The sequence below is a fragment of the Myotis myotis genome, unplaced genomic scaffold (assembly GCF_014108235.1).
Source record: "Myotis myotis isolate mMyoMyo1 unplaced genomic scaffold, mMyoMyo1.p scaffold_m19_p_12, whole genome shotgun sequence".
NCBI classification, from domain to species: domain Eukaryota; kingdom Metazoa; phylum Chordata; class Mammalia; order Chiroptera; family Vespertilionidae; genus Myotis; species Myotis myotis.
In genome coordinates this window covers 72,474,430-72,489,818 of record NW_023416316.1, presented here as the reverse complement: position 1 = coordinate 72,489,818, position 15,389 = coordinate 72,474,430, and the positions used below count along the sequence as shown (strand labels likewise).

At 38.9% G+C, this 15,389-nt stretch overlaps 1 protein-coding gene across 2 annotated transcripts in view; it reads left to right on the top strand.

The window, feature by feature from the left end:
• Positions 1-15,389, top strand: part of FANCC (FA complementation group C) — a 268,319-nt gene that overhangs the window by 201,371 nt on the left and 51,559 nt on the right. For both annotated transcript variants that reach the window (XM_036331404.1, XM_036331406.1), the window contains one exon: positions 11,161-11,325. In XM_036331404.1, coding sequence (XP_036187297.1) covers positions 11,161-11,325 — 165 coding nt within the window. The remainder of the gene's footprint in view (positions 1-11,160; positions 11,326-15,389) is intronic.

Sequence of the window (15,389 nt, the reverse complement as noted above, 5' to 3'; positions counted from 1 at the left end):
ATAAATTCAGTAAAGTTGCAGTATATAAAAAATCAACATTCAAACATCAGATATGTTTCTATGCACTAACAATGAGCAATTCAAAAAGAAAATTTTTTTTAAAAGCCCATTTACAGTTGCCTCAAAACAGGCAAAATACCGAGGAATAAACTTAGTCAAGGAGATATACACTGCAAACTACAACACATTGGTGAAAGAAATCAAATGAAGACCTGGAGGGTGGGTTAGGGCTGGGAGGAGGAATGGGAGATACCTGTAATACTATCAACAATAAAAAATGCATTTAAAAAGAAAAAAAATTAAATGACACAAATAGATGAAAAGGTATCCTATGTTCATGGACTGGAAGACTTAATGTTTATACTACCCAAAGCAGTCCATACTACCCAAAAATAATTGTTAAAGAGATTCAGTTATTTTTCTTTTGCAGAAGTCGGAAAAAACATCCTAAAATTCATGTAGAACCTTAAAGCACCTAAATAGCCAAAACAGTATTGAAAAACAAAGCGTAAGGCCTCACACTTCCTGATTTAAAAACATTACAAAGCTACAGTCATCAAAAGTTTGGTACTGACATAGAGCCAGACATAGATACATGGAAAGAATAGCAATGAAGTTGCAAAAACATAACCATAATATATCTTTACTTATATGAAAATTTAAAACACTCAAAACAATACATACTTATAAAGTGAAAGTCTTGAAGCTAGACCAAAGGATCTGCTTCTGGGGAGTAGAAGAAGGAATGGGATAGGAGCAGGGTGTTTCAACTGTAAATGAAACATTTTATTTCTTTAAAATATCATATAAACATATTAATAAAATGTTACTGCAAAGTCTGAGCAATGGGTACATATAAGGTAGGGCAGAAGTAGGTTTACATTTGTTCATATTGAAAATAATACAATAATTAATAATACAAGAATAAACTTTCGCATACTCACAACTGCAAACCTACTTTTGCCCCACTCTGTAGTTGATATAGTAGTTCTCTGTTTTTCTGTACATCATCAGTATTTTAGAATTAAACTTTTAAAAACTACAATGTAGCCCTAACCAGTTTGGCCCAGTGGATAGAGCATCAGCCTGCGGACTGAAGGGTCCCAGGTTCGATTCCGGTCAAGGGCATGTACCTTAGTTGCAGGCACATCCCCAGTGGGGGGTGTGCAGGAGGCAGCTGATGGATGTTTCTCTCTCATCGATGTTTCTAACTCTCTATCCCTCTCCCTTCCTCTCTGTAAAAAATCAATAAAATATATATATTTAAAAAAAATAAAAACTGCAATGTAGTGTTACTTAGTAAAATATTGAAAACAAAAAGGTAATACTCATTTTCTCATTTTTGGACAGAAGAAGACAGTAGTTCAGAAAGGTGTCCAAATTCTACTGACCATAATCAGGAGATCCTGATGGAAGATATTAGCTGAAATGCCCTTTATGCTGAAAAACTTCCATTTGTGCCAGATTGGGCCATTTTGGGGGACAAGTTCATCCCTTAATTCATCACTGTTTCTTCATGAAGGATGTTTATTTTTCAGAAACAATATGGACAAGTTCCATGGTAAGGAGCACAGTCTATTGAAGGTGCCCATGTTGGCACCCCACTGACAGTAGCAGCAAGGATAAAGTGGCAGTTAACTTGGTGAATAGTTGAAGACATTCTTAGTCAAAGCAAAACTGTGATGTAGTTAGTAAAATTTTTAGCAAATTTACCAAGAATATGAGATGTCTGTGCTAGTGGAACGTTCTCTGCACACTGGTACATCTGATACATTCCTAATTTGCTGTAATTGATGTTTACTATGGAGTCCTTTGCTTTTTTAGAAATAATTTTAGAATTCAATAAGATAAATTTCTTGCGGGGTTTTTGTTTGTTTGTTTGTTTTTGGTGTTTTTCTTTTTGTTTGTTTGTTTTTTAATGTATTTAGCCCACATATAGTTTTAAGAGAAATTCAATCTCTTGGATTAGGTTCAATTATTCTTATCAAAAGATTGAATTTAAAAAGCAATTTGATACCCAGCATACATTTGAGTCTCTTTATGAGCTTTTAAAGTCTTATTTTTAAGACATAAAGCCAGGAAGCTCTGTTCTCCATCCATAAAAGAACCTGGATCTGTAAAAGCTTGTGTAAGACTCAGAACTCTGTAAGTCCACAATTCTCTAGTGAATTACTAGTATAAATTCAACCAATGTATGCTCATGCCTCACATAAAAAACTGATTTTATGAAATCAGGTAGTAGAATACATCATGATAACATTGAAAGAGCTATTAAACATACTGGAGCCATTATAGTTGTTGCTGTTATAGTATAGTAATTAAAATATGTATTAATAATATATAAATCTATTCTACATACCTGATGTTATCTATACTTTTATATATATACAAAAAGATTTATATATATACAAAAGATTCGTGCAATAGGCCTTCCCTTCCCCTGGCTGCCGGCACCAGTTTTCCTCAGGGACCCAGGACCTGGGACCCAGGCCTTTGCTCTGGCTGGAGCCACCTTCAGTCTTCACTCCACTGCTTCGCGCCTATGTATGCAAATTAACCACCATCTTTGTTGGTGGTTAATTTGCATATCTTGTTGATTAGCCAATGGGAGGCATAGAAAAGGTATGGTCAATTACCATGTTTGTCTATTATTAGATAGGATATCTTAATTGATTTCAGAGGGGAAGGGAGAGAGAGAGAGAAACATCAATGATGAGAGAGAATCAGTGATTGGCTGCCTCCTGCAAGTCCCCTACTGGGGATTGAGCCACAACCCAGGCATGTGCCCTTAACCAGAATTGAACTCGGGACCCTTCAGTCCACAGGGCAATGCTCTGTTCACTAAGCCAAACCAGCCAGGGCTTATCTGTACATTTTTAAGGTTTAAAAATAAAAAATGTTGAGTCAGAATACTGCATAGGTCAAACTACTTCTTGTACACTTGACTCTCCAGATACTTCCATTATTTATGACACTTGAATTTCATCATTACTTTCTTTCCACAAGTATGACCATAAGTGTTCAAGCAGCCAAGAGGCCCCCAAACTTAAACCCCTTATAAACAAGGCTACAGAATTTTTCTTTCTCTTTTTTAATAGAGGGCATTCATACATTTTTTCACTTTTCGCCACTCAGATGTTTAAAGTTCATTTCAAAAGATTCAAAAGCCTGATAGAAAGTATAGAAATTAATCTTATAACTTTGATATATAAATTGTCAGAGAAACAAAACAACAACAACAAACAAACAGGAAAATCTGTTTAGTTTCTTTCTGCATTATTTTTAAAGCCCTGATATATGGTCTTGTCATAGCATTTTAAATAGAATTTCACTTACCACCAAGTAAAATCAACAACTCAGTGACAGAATGTTTAAACTCTCTCTTGTTCTTTGCTACACACCGTCCAGAAGGAGCGGCATCCTGGCCTCTCTGAACATCGTCAGTGTATCATGCTGTTCTGTGTTTTGGCAGCTCCAGTGCACCCACGTGGGGAGGGTGTTTCCAGCTGTCTGTGGTTGCCGTTGAGCCTTCTGCAGTTGAATTCTTGTGCAGATATCATTTGGAAGTGCTGCTCTGGCTGTCAATCAAGACCTAATGCTCAGTGTAATCTAGTCTGTAAAGCACCACATGGCTCCTGTGGAGTTGGATCTCCGTGCTGCAGACCAAAAGGAGCCATGAGGGCCATGAGCACGTGGAAACCAATCAGATTCCCAGTTGGCCTACCTGCATTTTGGTAGAACCAAGAATTACCTAAGTTTACGTAAGACTTTAGAATTTTTCCAGGAAAGTTATCTTGGATCTGTCACCGCAATTGGGAGATACAGTCAGCAGCCTTCTTCTGACTGATAAATGCCCTGTTGCCAAGGTCATCTTTTCCACCCACCCAGTCACCAGTGATAGTTGCTGATGCTCCTCCTTTCTTTTAAGAGAGTGAGAGAGAAGTTGCACTTGTTAGTAGTCATTTAGAGAGGAGGACTGATAAATCGAGGAGGAAGGACAAGACCAATACACTCTCCCTGCTTCTTTATTTCAGAGTTCTGGATTTGTTATGAGCACACATAACTCTCAAACACTCATCTCTCACACACATATACAACAATAACAACTTACCCCCTCTCCTAGCCCACCCAGTAAACTCATATTCCAAAAATTTAAGGTATTTACAACTCAAGCTCAATATGTCTTTTTGTCACAACTTAGATGATGGACTCAAAAACATCCATTTAGGTGGAAAAACTACTTTGATAGTGAGTTAGAGAAAGATGTTAGAGCACTGTGGAAGGTAAATGTTGAAGAGACTCAGTTATTTAGGTAAAGAATAAGCGGTAAAGAACAAGAAGTGGATTTTAGAGAAGGTGAATATTTGAGGAGAAAAGACAAACTGTTTATACATAAGAAAATTATTGTGTAGTTTGAAAAAAATATCTGAGATTTTTACTGTTGATGATCAAGAAAACAATATAGCTAAACTAGCAATTTATAGGAATTCATTAATAAAATGTAATTCCATCATGTTTCCTTAAAATACAGGTTGTCCCCAAAAATGTATACTCACTTTAACAGCTCATAGCTCAGTTTTGAAATGTATTATATACATTTATTTTAAAATGAAATGTATTTTAATAAACACTGCCTTTATAATTATTCAAAGTGTGTGTATACGTTTTTGGGGACACCCTATATTCAGATTATGACTAGAGATTAAAATCTGGTTCTGGGATTGCTACTGAAGTAGTGTAGAGCAGCACTTTTCAAAATTGAGTGTGCAGAGGAATACCCAGGGAAATGGCCTCACCTCCAGGGATTCTGATGTGCTGATTTGAAGGAACATAATTTGAGACTTTGAGTAGTTCCGATGTAGAAAACTTGGACAGATCCTGAAGACCAAAGTGCATGACCTATGAGAAATGGCAGCTCTCATAATCTAATCAGGAGAGAATTAGATGAAAATGTAATGTGAGAAACTAAGCCAAGTGATGAAGCACACACATGAATGTCCTAGCATTCACTTCATACTCCCAACTCTTAGAAATGGCAGGAAATTTTAACAAATACTGTATATAATAATGTAAAATGGGCTTGGGGAGTGTGCTTTTGATGACCCACAGATTGTGAGAAAGGTTTACAATAGATGGCGGGATATATCTGAAGGAAAATATCCCAACCCAAAAAGCTGGCAAGAGAAGACTACTGCGAAAGATAGAAATCACTTCGGGGGTGGACTCAAGGAGTAGGAGGATACCTGGCAGCCTACAGGATAACCTGTAGAGCTACAGTAGTAGCGGCCAGCTGGCAAGGCCCTCATACACTCCTTAGTCCCTGTCTCCGGAGAGAAGCAACAGAGGTGTCCTGTTTCCAACAAAAAGAGGGAGGACACTTTAGTAGAGACGCAAGCAACAAATGGCTATCCCAGGAGTTGAAGCATGCAACAAACTGCCAAATCTCAGAGGGAAGTCTTGGGTGCGGGACTGGATTAGGGAGAGATTAACCGGGAATTTATCTGCATATAAGATGGAGTAGGAAGTTCCAGGAATCTACCTCTTCACCTTGACAAAAATTTTACTGAGAGAATCTGTCTATATATATAAAAGGCTAAATGTCCATCCAACCAGTAGCTGTGATATGCACTGACCACCAGGGGGCAGGCACTCAACACAGGAGCTGCCATGACGCGCACTGGCCATTTGAAAATAAACGGCACCATGGACCTGGCACCAACAAAGCAATGCTCGGCTTCCCCCAAGGGGGACACAGGCCCCGCCACCACCCTTGAGCAACACCCCACCAAATCGTAGCCAACGCTGCCAAGACCCCATGGCACAAAATGCAGCCCACAGCCCAGCCCACAAACAGTCATTGTGGGCGCCAGGTAATGATGTCACATAGCAACGCCCGGCTTCCTCTCCCTAGCGACTAGCCTCATTGGAGTTTCCTCAGCCCAGGAACACAACTTGCTTTGTAGCCAGGTGCAAACATTTTACGCTTTACCCAAATGTCTGTGAAGCATTCTCCCATCCTCATCTCATTTTATCCTCACAGAAGTCCTGGAGTAGATAGATAGGAGACTCAGTGGAATTCTATTTTCTTTTCATTAGCCGGAAAATGGAGATTTAGAAAGTTTAGAAACTTAACCCGACTAAAAAGAAGTAAGAAATGGTGGACCTTAAAAATAACTTCAGGTTTTCTCACTGTGCAGAATGTAGTCAAACACTGCTGCAGTTAAATATTTTACCCTTTGTTCTCCCTGCGTGACCTACAATAATAATCTGCTTTATGTTGATGTTTACTACTGTGTTGCTGACAGTCATCTGAAAGAGAAGTTGGGGTGCTTCACTGGGCTGGAAAAAGTTTAGCCACATCAGAAAGCAGGTCTAATTAAGCAAGTTTATTCTCTATATATAAAACGCTAAGTTGACTTGTGCATGCATGATACATATAAAGCTCTTGCTGGCACCAATCACAGGCGTGTGTTTAGATCTGTCATTGTCGATTGTAAATTTGGTTGACACTTCTATTATAGAGAAAGGGTGAATAGCAATATTAAAACATTTCTTCTAATTAATTTCCTTTCAATGTGCACGAATCCATGCACCAGGCCACTAGTGTAATATAAAAAAGTAGAAACCAATAAAAATAAAGATTATTCAAAGAAAAGAAACTCAAATAAATTAATATTGATTTCTCCATGAAAATAAAGGTAGTGTATTCATTAAACAAGAACAGGGTGCTATTTTTTAAAAAGAAGGAGCATCCATAGGATAAAAAAGGTTTTTGGAAATTAAGAGTTGTGATGAAAAACATAATAAAAGGACTGGAAAATAAAGTTGAACAATTCTTTCCAAATCTTGAGCCAAAAGACTAAGAGATGAAACATCAAGTAGAAAAGATACTGTCCAGGAACTTCAGTATCTAAAAAATTAGAGTTCCCAGAAAGAGGGGACAGAGAAAAGAATGGGTAGAAATCATCAAAGAAATAATTCAAGAAAACTTTCCTGATTTAAAGTTCACTGAGTGCCCAGCACAGTGAATAAAAATAAGTCCATACCAAGATACCTCATAGTAAAACTTCAAAGAGCATATGCAAAGCCTCGAAGGGGTAAACAGGACTTACAAATATAAGGATTAGAATTCATAATAGCATGGGACTTCTAAAGAACAACATTGAAGCTTAAGGACAGTAGCACCACACTTTCACACTTCTGTAGAACAGTTACCAGAACTCTACACTCAACTGAAGAATCAACCGAATGTGAGAGGAAAATAAAGATATTTTCAGACACACAAGATCTCAAATACTTTACCTCTCATGTATCTTTTCCTACATAAGAAGAATGAACCAAGAAAGAAGATATGGGATCCTGGAGAGACGTGCAGGGAATTCACAGGATGGAGATCCCAAGACAGTAACTGCACAGTGGGAGTCAAAAACAACCTGTCCAGAATGGAACAGGTCAAAATGTTCAAAGAAAAATTTATTTAAGAAGATGAAAATGGTAGAAACTCAGATATGTCTGAATATATTGCAAGAAGATTATACATTTGGGTGGAAGTTTGGGGTTAAAATAATCATTGCAAGGAAAAAATGAGCAAACAGTCCAAATAACAAGTCATTAAACCCAAGACAAACAGCATTGATATTAAGGAATGAGTTGGGCCTCCAAGATCAGAATATGGGGGTGGGAGTGCTCTGCAAAAGCTACTGATTTTTATAAGCTTTGAAAACTGTTTGACTATTTAAAACAGTTGCATCTGTAAGTTAGATAAAAATAAAAAGTAAGTTAAAAAGAATATCCCAGGCTCTTCCAATAGTCTACAAAAGCCTGACTTCCTCAGGCCCTCCCACATTCATGGTGGTCTGACAACCTTGGACTCCTTGCTATATTCAGACACTCATTGCCTTTACATTTGCTTTGTATCTGCCTGCAACGTTTTCCTCTCAGATATGTACATGGTTTGTTCATACACTTCCTTTAGATTTCTGCTCAAATGTTTACCTCATTAAGTCCCTGCCCTCCTTGACCCCTCAGTGTGCTTTACTTTCACCATGGCACTTGATATCATCTGGCTCCATTACTAGGCTTTGTGTTTGCTCTTGTGTCTCAAACACTTGCAAACAACCTTGAATATAGTAAGTGTATAGCACTAAATACACTCCTTTAACCCTACTAGACCACTGTACCGATTTTTTGGTAATTTCCACACAAGGGTGGAATATTGGCGCTAGATGAAAGGTAGATGAAAGGTAGACCTATTTTCTACAATGTCTCCAAGTTCCATCTTTTTCTAACTACGTGTTTGCATGTAACTAACATTTTTCTATATCATGTTGGTTTTTTCTCTTTAATGCTCAGGAGCCCAGGTATAGGGGACAGTTAGGTTCAGGGCCTCAGGTCTGGTAGGATTAAAAACAAATTCACTGAAGAGGAAATACAAGTGGGTAACAAACATTAATAATCTAGAAAGTTATCAGGAAAGTGCACATGAAAGCAATGGGATAATTTTGCCCAGATTAGCAAGAAATAAAAAGCCTATATAATGAAGGGCTAATAAGCAAATGGTGTCACACCATCATGCTGTAACAGCCCATCAGCAGGGACCTGAGGCCGCGCCCCCCACCCAGTGGGGCTTGATGGGGGACCTGAGGCTGCACCCCCTGCCCTGTGGGGCTTGATGGGGGACCTGAGGCCGCGCCCCCCGCCCAGTGGGGCTTGATGGGGGACCTGAGGCTGCGCCCCCTGCCCTGTGGGGCTTGATGGGGGTGGGGCCAGTTGGGTCTGAGTCTCGCACAATTTCAAGGTGTGCGCAGGTTGGTGGGGACTTGACTCTGGATCCCGCAGCATGCCCCAGATTCTGACAGGAGGGAGATTTTCATACACATTTTACTAATTTTCTTTCATCTCTGACACCTCTATTATAGAGAAAGGGCACATAGCAATATTAAAATATTTACTCTAATTAATTCCCTTTTAATGTGCACGAATTTTGTGCACTGGACCACTAGTACTGATAATAATATCACTGGCAAGAGTGGAAAAGTAAGCTGGTAGTCTTTTGGAATGCAATCTACTACACAAATATTTACATGAGACATAGATAGGCACATGCAAGGATGGGAACCCCTGCAGCAGTGTTTATAATAGTGAACAATTGGAAGCAAGCTCAGTGCCTATAAATAAGGATGTTGTTAAATTATAGCACTCACGTGCTCTTTTAATAATAGGCAGCAAGTAAAATGAAGGACAGCTGTAAGTTCTACTGTGATTCCATTTGTGTTTCACAAAATATAAGACTACAAGATTTGTGATTATATATTCCTAGAAAAACATCTAATTGCATACATTTCAAACTTTCATTTTATTGATCTCTATCTATTTCTTGAGCATGTAATATGTATAAGGAGTTGTCCCTACATGCTAGGAATAGAGCAGTGAGCAAAATAGAAAAAATGTGCCTGCCCTTACAGAGCTGATGTCCTAGCAGGAAGAAACAGACCGTGAACACTAAACAATCAGATACATTATAGTATTCTGAAGAAAAGTAAAACAGGGTGAATGAGATAGGACGTACACAGTGGGCTGGCAGGGCTTTTGCTATGTTAAACTGCTGACTAGTAGAGCTTTCTGCTCTAAATTTGCACTGTCCAATATGGTAAGCCATTAGCCTCATGTAACTGTTGAACACAGAGGAATGGGATTTTAAATTTTATTTCATTTCAATAAATTTAAATTGCCACATATGCTGATTGCTTCCATATTGGTCAGTGCATTTGTATGGGATGGTCAGGGAAACCCTCACATGAAGCAGCATTGGAGCTCAGGCCTGTATGACGTGAAGGAGCTAGCCATGTGTTCCAACAGGACCTTACCTGTGTGGGTGGAGACCTGCAAAGCTGGAGCAGAGCAGGCAAGGGTAAGAGTGGGAGGAAATGAAGCCAGAGAAACAGAAGGGGCCCACCATGGAGGGCTTTCGTGGCTAGTATGAGACTGCTTATTCTGTGTGAGTTGGGACGCCATTGCAAAGCTTTGAGCAGACAAGGGAAGTGATCTGCATGTTTAAAGATTTGCTGGAACTGTTCTGATGATAAACAGTGGGAGATATGGCAGAAGCAGGGAGAAAGTTAGGAGGCTTCTACTGTAACCCAGACTTGGAGTGATAGTGAATTAGGGGGTAGCAATGGAAGTGTTGAAAGGTAGTCAGATGAATAGACAGTATTTACTGCTGGATCAGATAAGGGGCATAAGAGAAAGGGAGCTATCAAGAATGGACTTCAGGGGTTTTGGCTTGAGCAAATGAGAGAGGTAAGCACAGGGTAAGAGAACATTTGGGGAAGGAATTCAAGAGTTCTGTTTTGGGCAGGGTAACTTGGAGATGAATATGTGGGTCCTAGAGCACATTGTCTGAAACATTGCTGAAGGTAGAAATGGCAAAACTGAAGCTGTCCTGCTTTGGGTACATCACAAAAAGGCAGGGTTCTTTGGAAAAGATGATAATGCTGGGGAAAATAGGTATCAGGAAAAGAGGAAGGCCAAATACAAGATGGACTGATTCCATAAAAGAAGGTATGAGTCTACAGGAGCTGAGCAGGACTTTGGGGGCAGGACATTGTGGATACTAATTCATAGGGTTGCCAGGAGTCAGAGCCAACTCAGTGGCATTAAAGCATAAGTTGGAGCCCGGCCAGTGTGGCTCCGGGGTTGAGCGTTGATCTATTTACCAGGAGGTCACGGTTTGGTTCGATTCCCAGTCAGGGCACGTGCCTGGGTTGCAAGCTCAATCCCCAGTGGGGGCATGCAGGAGGCAGCCAATCAATGATTCTCATCATTGATGTTTCTATCTCTCCCTCTCCCTTCCTCTCTGAGATCAATTAAAAATGTGTATTTTTAAAAGGTTAAAAAAAAAACACACGTTAGAGGTGCCCATAGTGAGTTATGACAAAGTCCTGAAAATAAGTGATGTTAAAATGAGAACTGCAGATGGGGTTTCTTTCTAGAGAAGTGAGTAACAAAAGAGCATTCGCAGATGGTGTTAGGATGGTCCTCTTTAGGGCGGGGCAGAGCAAGTCACTGTCATCAGCCTGCTCAGCATGAAGATGTTACATGTCTTTAATTACACGTGGCTCTAAGATTGGCTAATTATTTCTTATTTTATTTACTCTGTAGAATGGCTCCTGAACGAGTAAGGTCCCTATCACGAGTTTGTATCCCACTTGTTACTCTGCCTGATTTTGAACCACTGGTGGAAGCTCTGCTCACCTACCATGGCCATGAACCTCAGGAAATGCTCTGGCCGGAGTTCTTCGATGCTGTAAATGAGGCCTTTTTGCTGTAAGTGGTGTCCGTTTATCCTCTCACCCAACCTTGTTTTTTCCTTTTCTTAATTTCTGCAGTGTGTTGGAAATGCAGTTTTCAGATGTTTATGTCTCAGTACCCACTTTATGTTCTTAAAAATTATTAGGATCCTAGTGAGCTTTGTTAACATGTGGGTCATATCTGTCAATATTTATCATATTTGAAATTATAAGAAAATTTAAAAATATTTTACTTCATTTAAAAATAACAAAAAATTGATTACATGTTAACACAAATAGCATATTTTTATTAAAAACAATGACCTTTTCTCTTAGCATAATACTCTCTAGGAGCAAATAAGCCAGTCAGAAAAAGACAAATATCACACAATCTCACTTATATGTGGAATCTAATGAAGAAAATAAACTGATAAACCAAACAGATCCAGAGACATTGAAACAGGCAACAGACTGACATATTTCAGAAGGGGGGTGAGATGGGAAGAGATTAAACAAGGAACTTTTATGCATATATGCAAAGCCCATGGACAAACAGTTCAGGGAAGGCCTGGAGAGGGAGTGGGAGTGGGGTGGAGAAGGTCAAAGGGGGGGAAAAAGAGGACATTTGTAATACTTCTATAATAATAAAAGTGTAATATGCAAATCGACCAACTGGCCGAACAGCCAGACGACCTTCCGGATGAAGCTGAGGCTGTGAGGGCCGAGGCAGCCAGGGCTGTGAAGGCCTACTCTTGCATGAATTTCATCCATCAGGCCTCTAGTTCAATAATAAAGTTAAAAAACATGCCGAAACCGGTTTGGCTCAGTGGATAGAGCGTCGGCCTGCGGACTGAGAGGTCCCAGGTTCGATTCCGGTCAAGGGCATGTACCTGGGTTGCGGGCATATCCCCAGTAGGAGATGTGCAGGAGGCAGCTGATCGATGTTTCTCTCTCATCGATGTTTCTAACTCTCTATCTCTCTCCCTCCCTCTCTGTGAAAAATCAATAAAATATATTTAAAAAAAAATAAAGTTAAAAAACAACAATGACCTTTTCCAAGCAAAATGTTATTTAACAAGAGTGGCATTGTTTTACATTTTTGTACATCTCTTTTATTGTCTAACTTAAAAGGAGATAGCTGGGTCCTCATGTATGTTTCTGTATTCTGTCTGGTGTGAGATGTTGTCTTGGTTGAAGTATATGAAGAAAATCTAGCCTCACACAGACATATAGTTGGGAAAGGCAGGAGTATTTAATAGATATCTCAGAACACTGGATATTCTCCTTGCAAACTTCACCAAAATTTGAAAATGGTGGTTTTTTTAAGTTAGTTGTAATGTAGAATATAAAATTGTATCAATGAGCTTTTTATACTGATACATTAAAAACCTACTGGTGTGTCTTGCACTGTTAGTGGGTTTTTGCCCAAGCGGGACATTGTAGCTCTCTTTATGGTTCATTGCGAAAATACTGGTTCATTGTTATGCAGATATCCCCAACATTGACATGTTTTGATTTATAGTATCAAAACTTACATTAATTAATTTCTGCCACCATCAGTCTCATCAGGAATATCTTTAAGTATTGGGAAGCTGTCAAGCTCATGTTGACAAAAATGAATTTTCCAAGATTCTAATTTCTTTTTTTAAATTTTTTTATTGTTGACAGTATTCCCCCATGTCCCCCTTCCTTTGTTCCCCTCCACTCAGCCCCTACATCACCCCAGGCCTTCACCACACTATTGTCTATGTCCATGGGCAGTGCATATAAGTTCTTTGGCTAATTTTCTCAAATTTATCATTGGCTACAAATACTGAAGTTGTTGTACTTGAAGTATTTAGTGTTCATTAATTTTTGAGAAAGATGTGCAAATACTCAAGTCTAAACAACCATTGTTTGTCTGCCAGGTATTATTGGAAATTTCCATTTTAAAAAGGCTAGTCATCTTGCAGCTCAAACATTTGTGCAAGTGCTTTTCCTTTAGAAAACCATTTTTGTTTTTTGTTATGTAACAGAAGTGCTTTATGCATACATTTTTTTATTGCAGAAGGACCACCACCTTCATGTCACATAAGTTCTTTGCAGTGAGAACATCTAAGTTCTCTCTTAGTGACTTTCAAGTGTTGAGTACAGTGTCATTACCTATAATCACCATGCTGTACATTGGGTCCCCAGAACTTACTCATCTTATACATGGAAGTTTGTATACTCTTTGACCAACCCCTCCCCATTCCCCCAGCCTCCAGTCCCTGGTAATCATCATTCTAGCCTGTTTCTATGAGTTCAGATTTTTTAGATTCCACATAAAGTGATATCATATGGTTTTTGTGTTTCTCTGTCTGCTTTAATGCCCTCATAGGTCTATCCATGTTGCCACAAATGAGAGGATTTCCTTTCTTGTGGCTGAATAATATTTTATTATGTACACATATACATATATATATAATATAGATATCACATCTTTTTTTATTCATTCATCCATTGATGGATACTTAGGTTGTTTCCATATCTTGACCATTGTGAAAAATGTTGCAATAAACAAGGGAATGCAGATATCTTTTTGATAATTCTGTTTTCATTTCCTTTTTGTATATGTATATATACCCGGAAGTGTGATTTTTGGTTCATATGGTAGTTCTATTAAATTTTTTAAAATATTTTTTTAATTGATTTCAGAGAGGAAGGGAGAGAGAAAAAGAAACATCAATGATAAGAGAGAATCATTGATTGGCTGCCTCCTGCACGCTTCCACTGGGGATTGAGCTCACAACCCAGGCATGTGCCCTGACTGGGAATCGAACTGTGACCTCCTTGTTCATAGGTCGATGCCCAACCACTGAGCCATGCCGGCCGGGCTATTTTTAATTTTTGAGGAATCTCCATACTGTTTTCCATAGCAGCTGCACCAGTTCGCATTCCCAGTAACTGTGCAGAAGGATTTGCTTTTCTCCATATTCTCACCAGCATTTGTTATTTCTTGTCTTTTTTATGATAGTCATCCAATAGAAGTGAGATGATATCTCATTGTAGTTTGATTTGCATTTCCCAGATGATAAGTTGTGTTTAGCACCTTTCATGTATCTGTTGGGCATTTATTTGCATGTGTTTTTGTGGAAAGGTCTATTCAGTTACTCTGCCCATTTTTAATCAGATTGTTTGTTTTCTATTGAGTTATATGAGTTCTCTATATATTTTGGATATTAATTCGTTATCAGATATATGGTGTGCAGGTATTTTCTTTCATTCCATAGGTTGCCTTTTATAGAAGCTTTTTGCTCTGCATACATTTTTTAGTTTGATGTAGTCCCACTTGTTTATTTTGGCTTTTGTTGCCTTTGTTTTTGGTGTCAAATCAAAAAAATCATTGCCAAGACCAATGTTAAGGAGCTTATCCTCTATATTTTCTTCTAGGAGTTTTATGGTTTCAGGTCTTATATTCTGTTCTTTAGTCCATTTTGAGTTGATTTTGCATATGGTATAACGTAGGGGTCCAGTTTTATTCTTTTGCATGTGGCTATTCAGTTTTCCCAATACCATTTATTGAAGCAACTGTCTTTTTGTTTTTTTTTTCTTTGTAGAGAGGAAGGGAGAGGGAGAAAGGTGAGAGAGATAGAAACATTAATCAGCTGCCTCTGTCATACCGCCTACCGGGGATCAAGCCTACAACCCAGGCATGTGCCCTGACTGGATTGAATCAGCGATCTCTTGGAGCATGGGTCAACGCTCAACCACTGACCTACACCAGCCGGGCGCAACTGTCTTTTTCCTATTACATACTCTAGGCTCTTTTTTTTTTTTTTTTTAACTTAACCATTTACACGTGGGTTTATTTCTGTTCCACTGACCTATGTATGTGTTTTAATGCCAATGCCATAAGGTTTGATTATTATAGCTTTTTTTAGCAATCTTTTTTAAAAATATTTTTTTTATTGATTTCAGAGAGGAAGGGAGAGGGAGAGAAAGATAGAAACATCAATGATGAGAAGGAACCATTAATTGGCTGCCTCCTGCACGCCCCACACCAGTGATCGAGCTCGAAACCCAGGCATATGCCCTGACTGGGAATCGAACCATGACCTCTTGGTTCATAGGTCAACACTC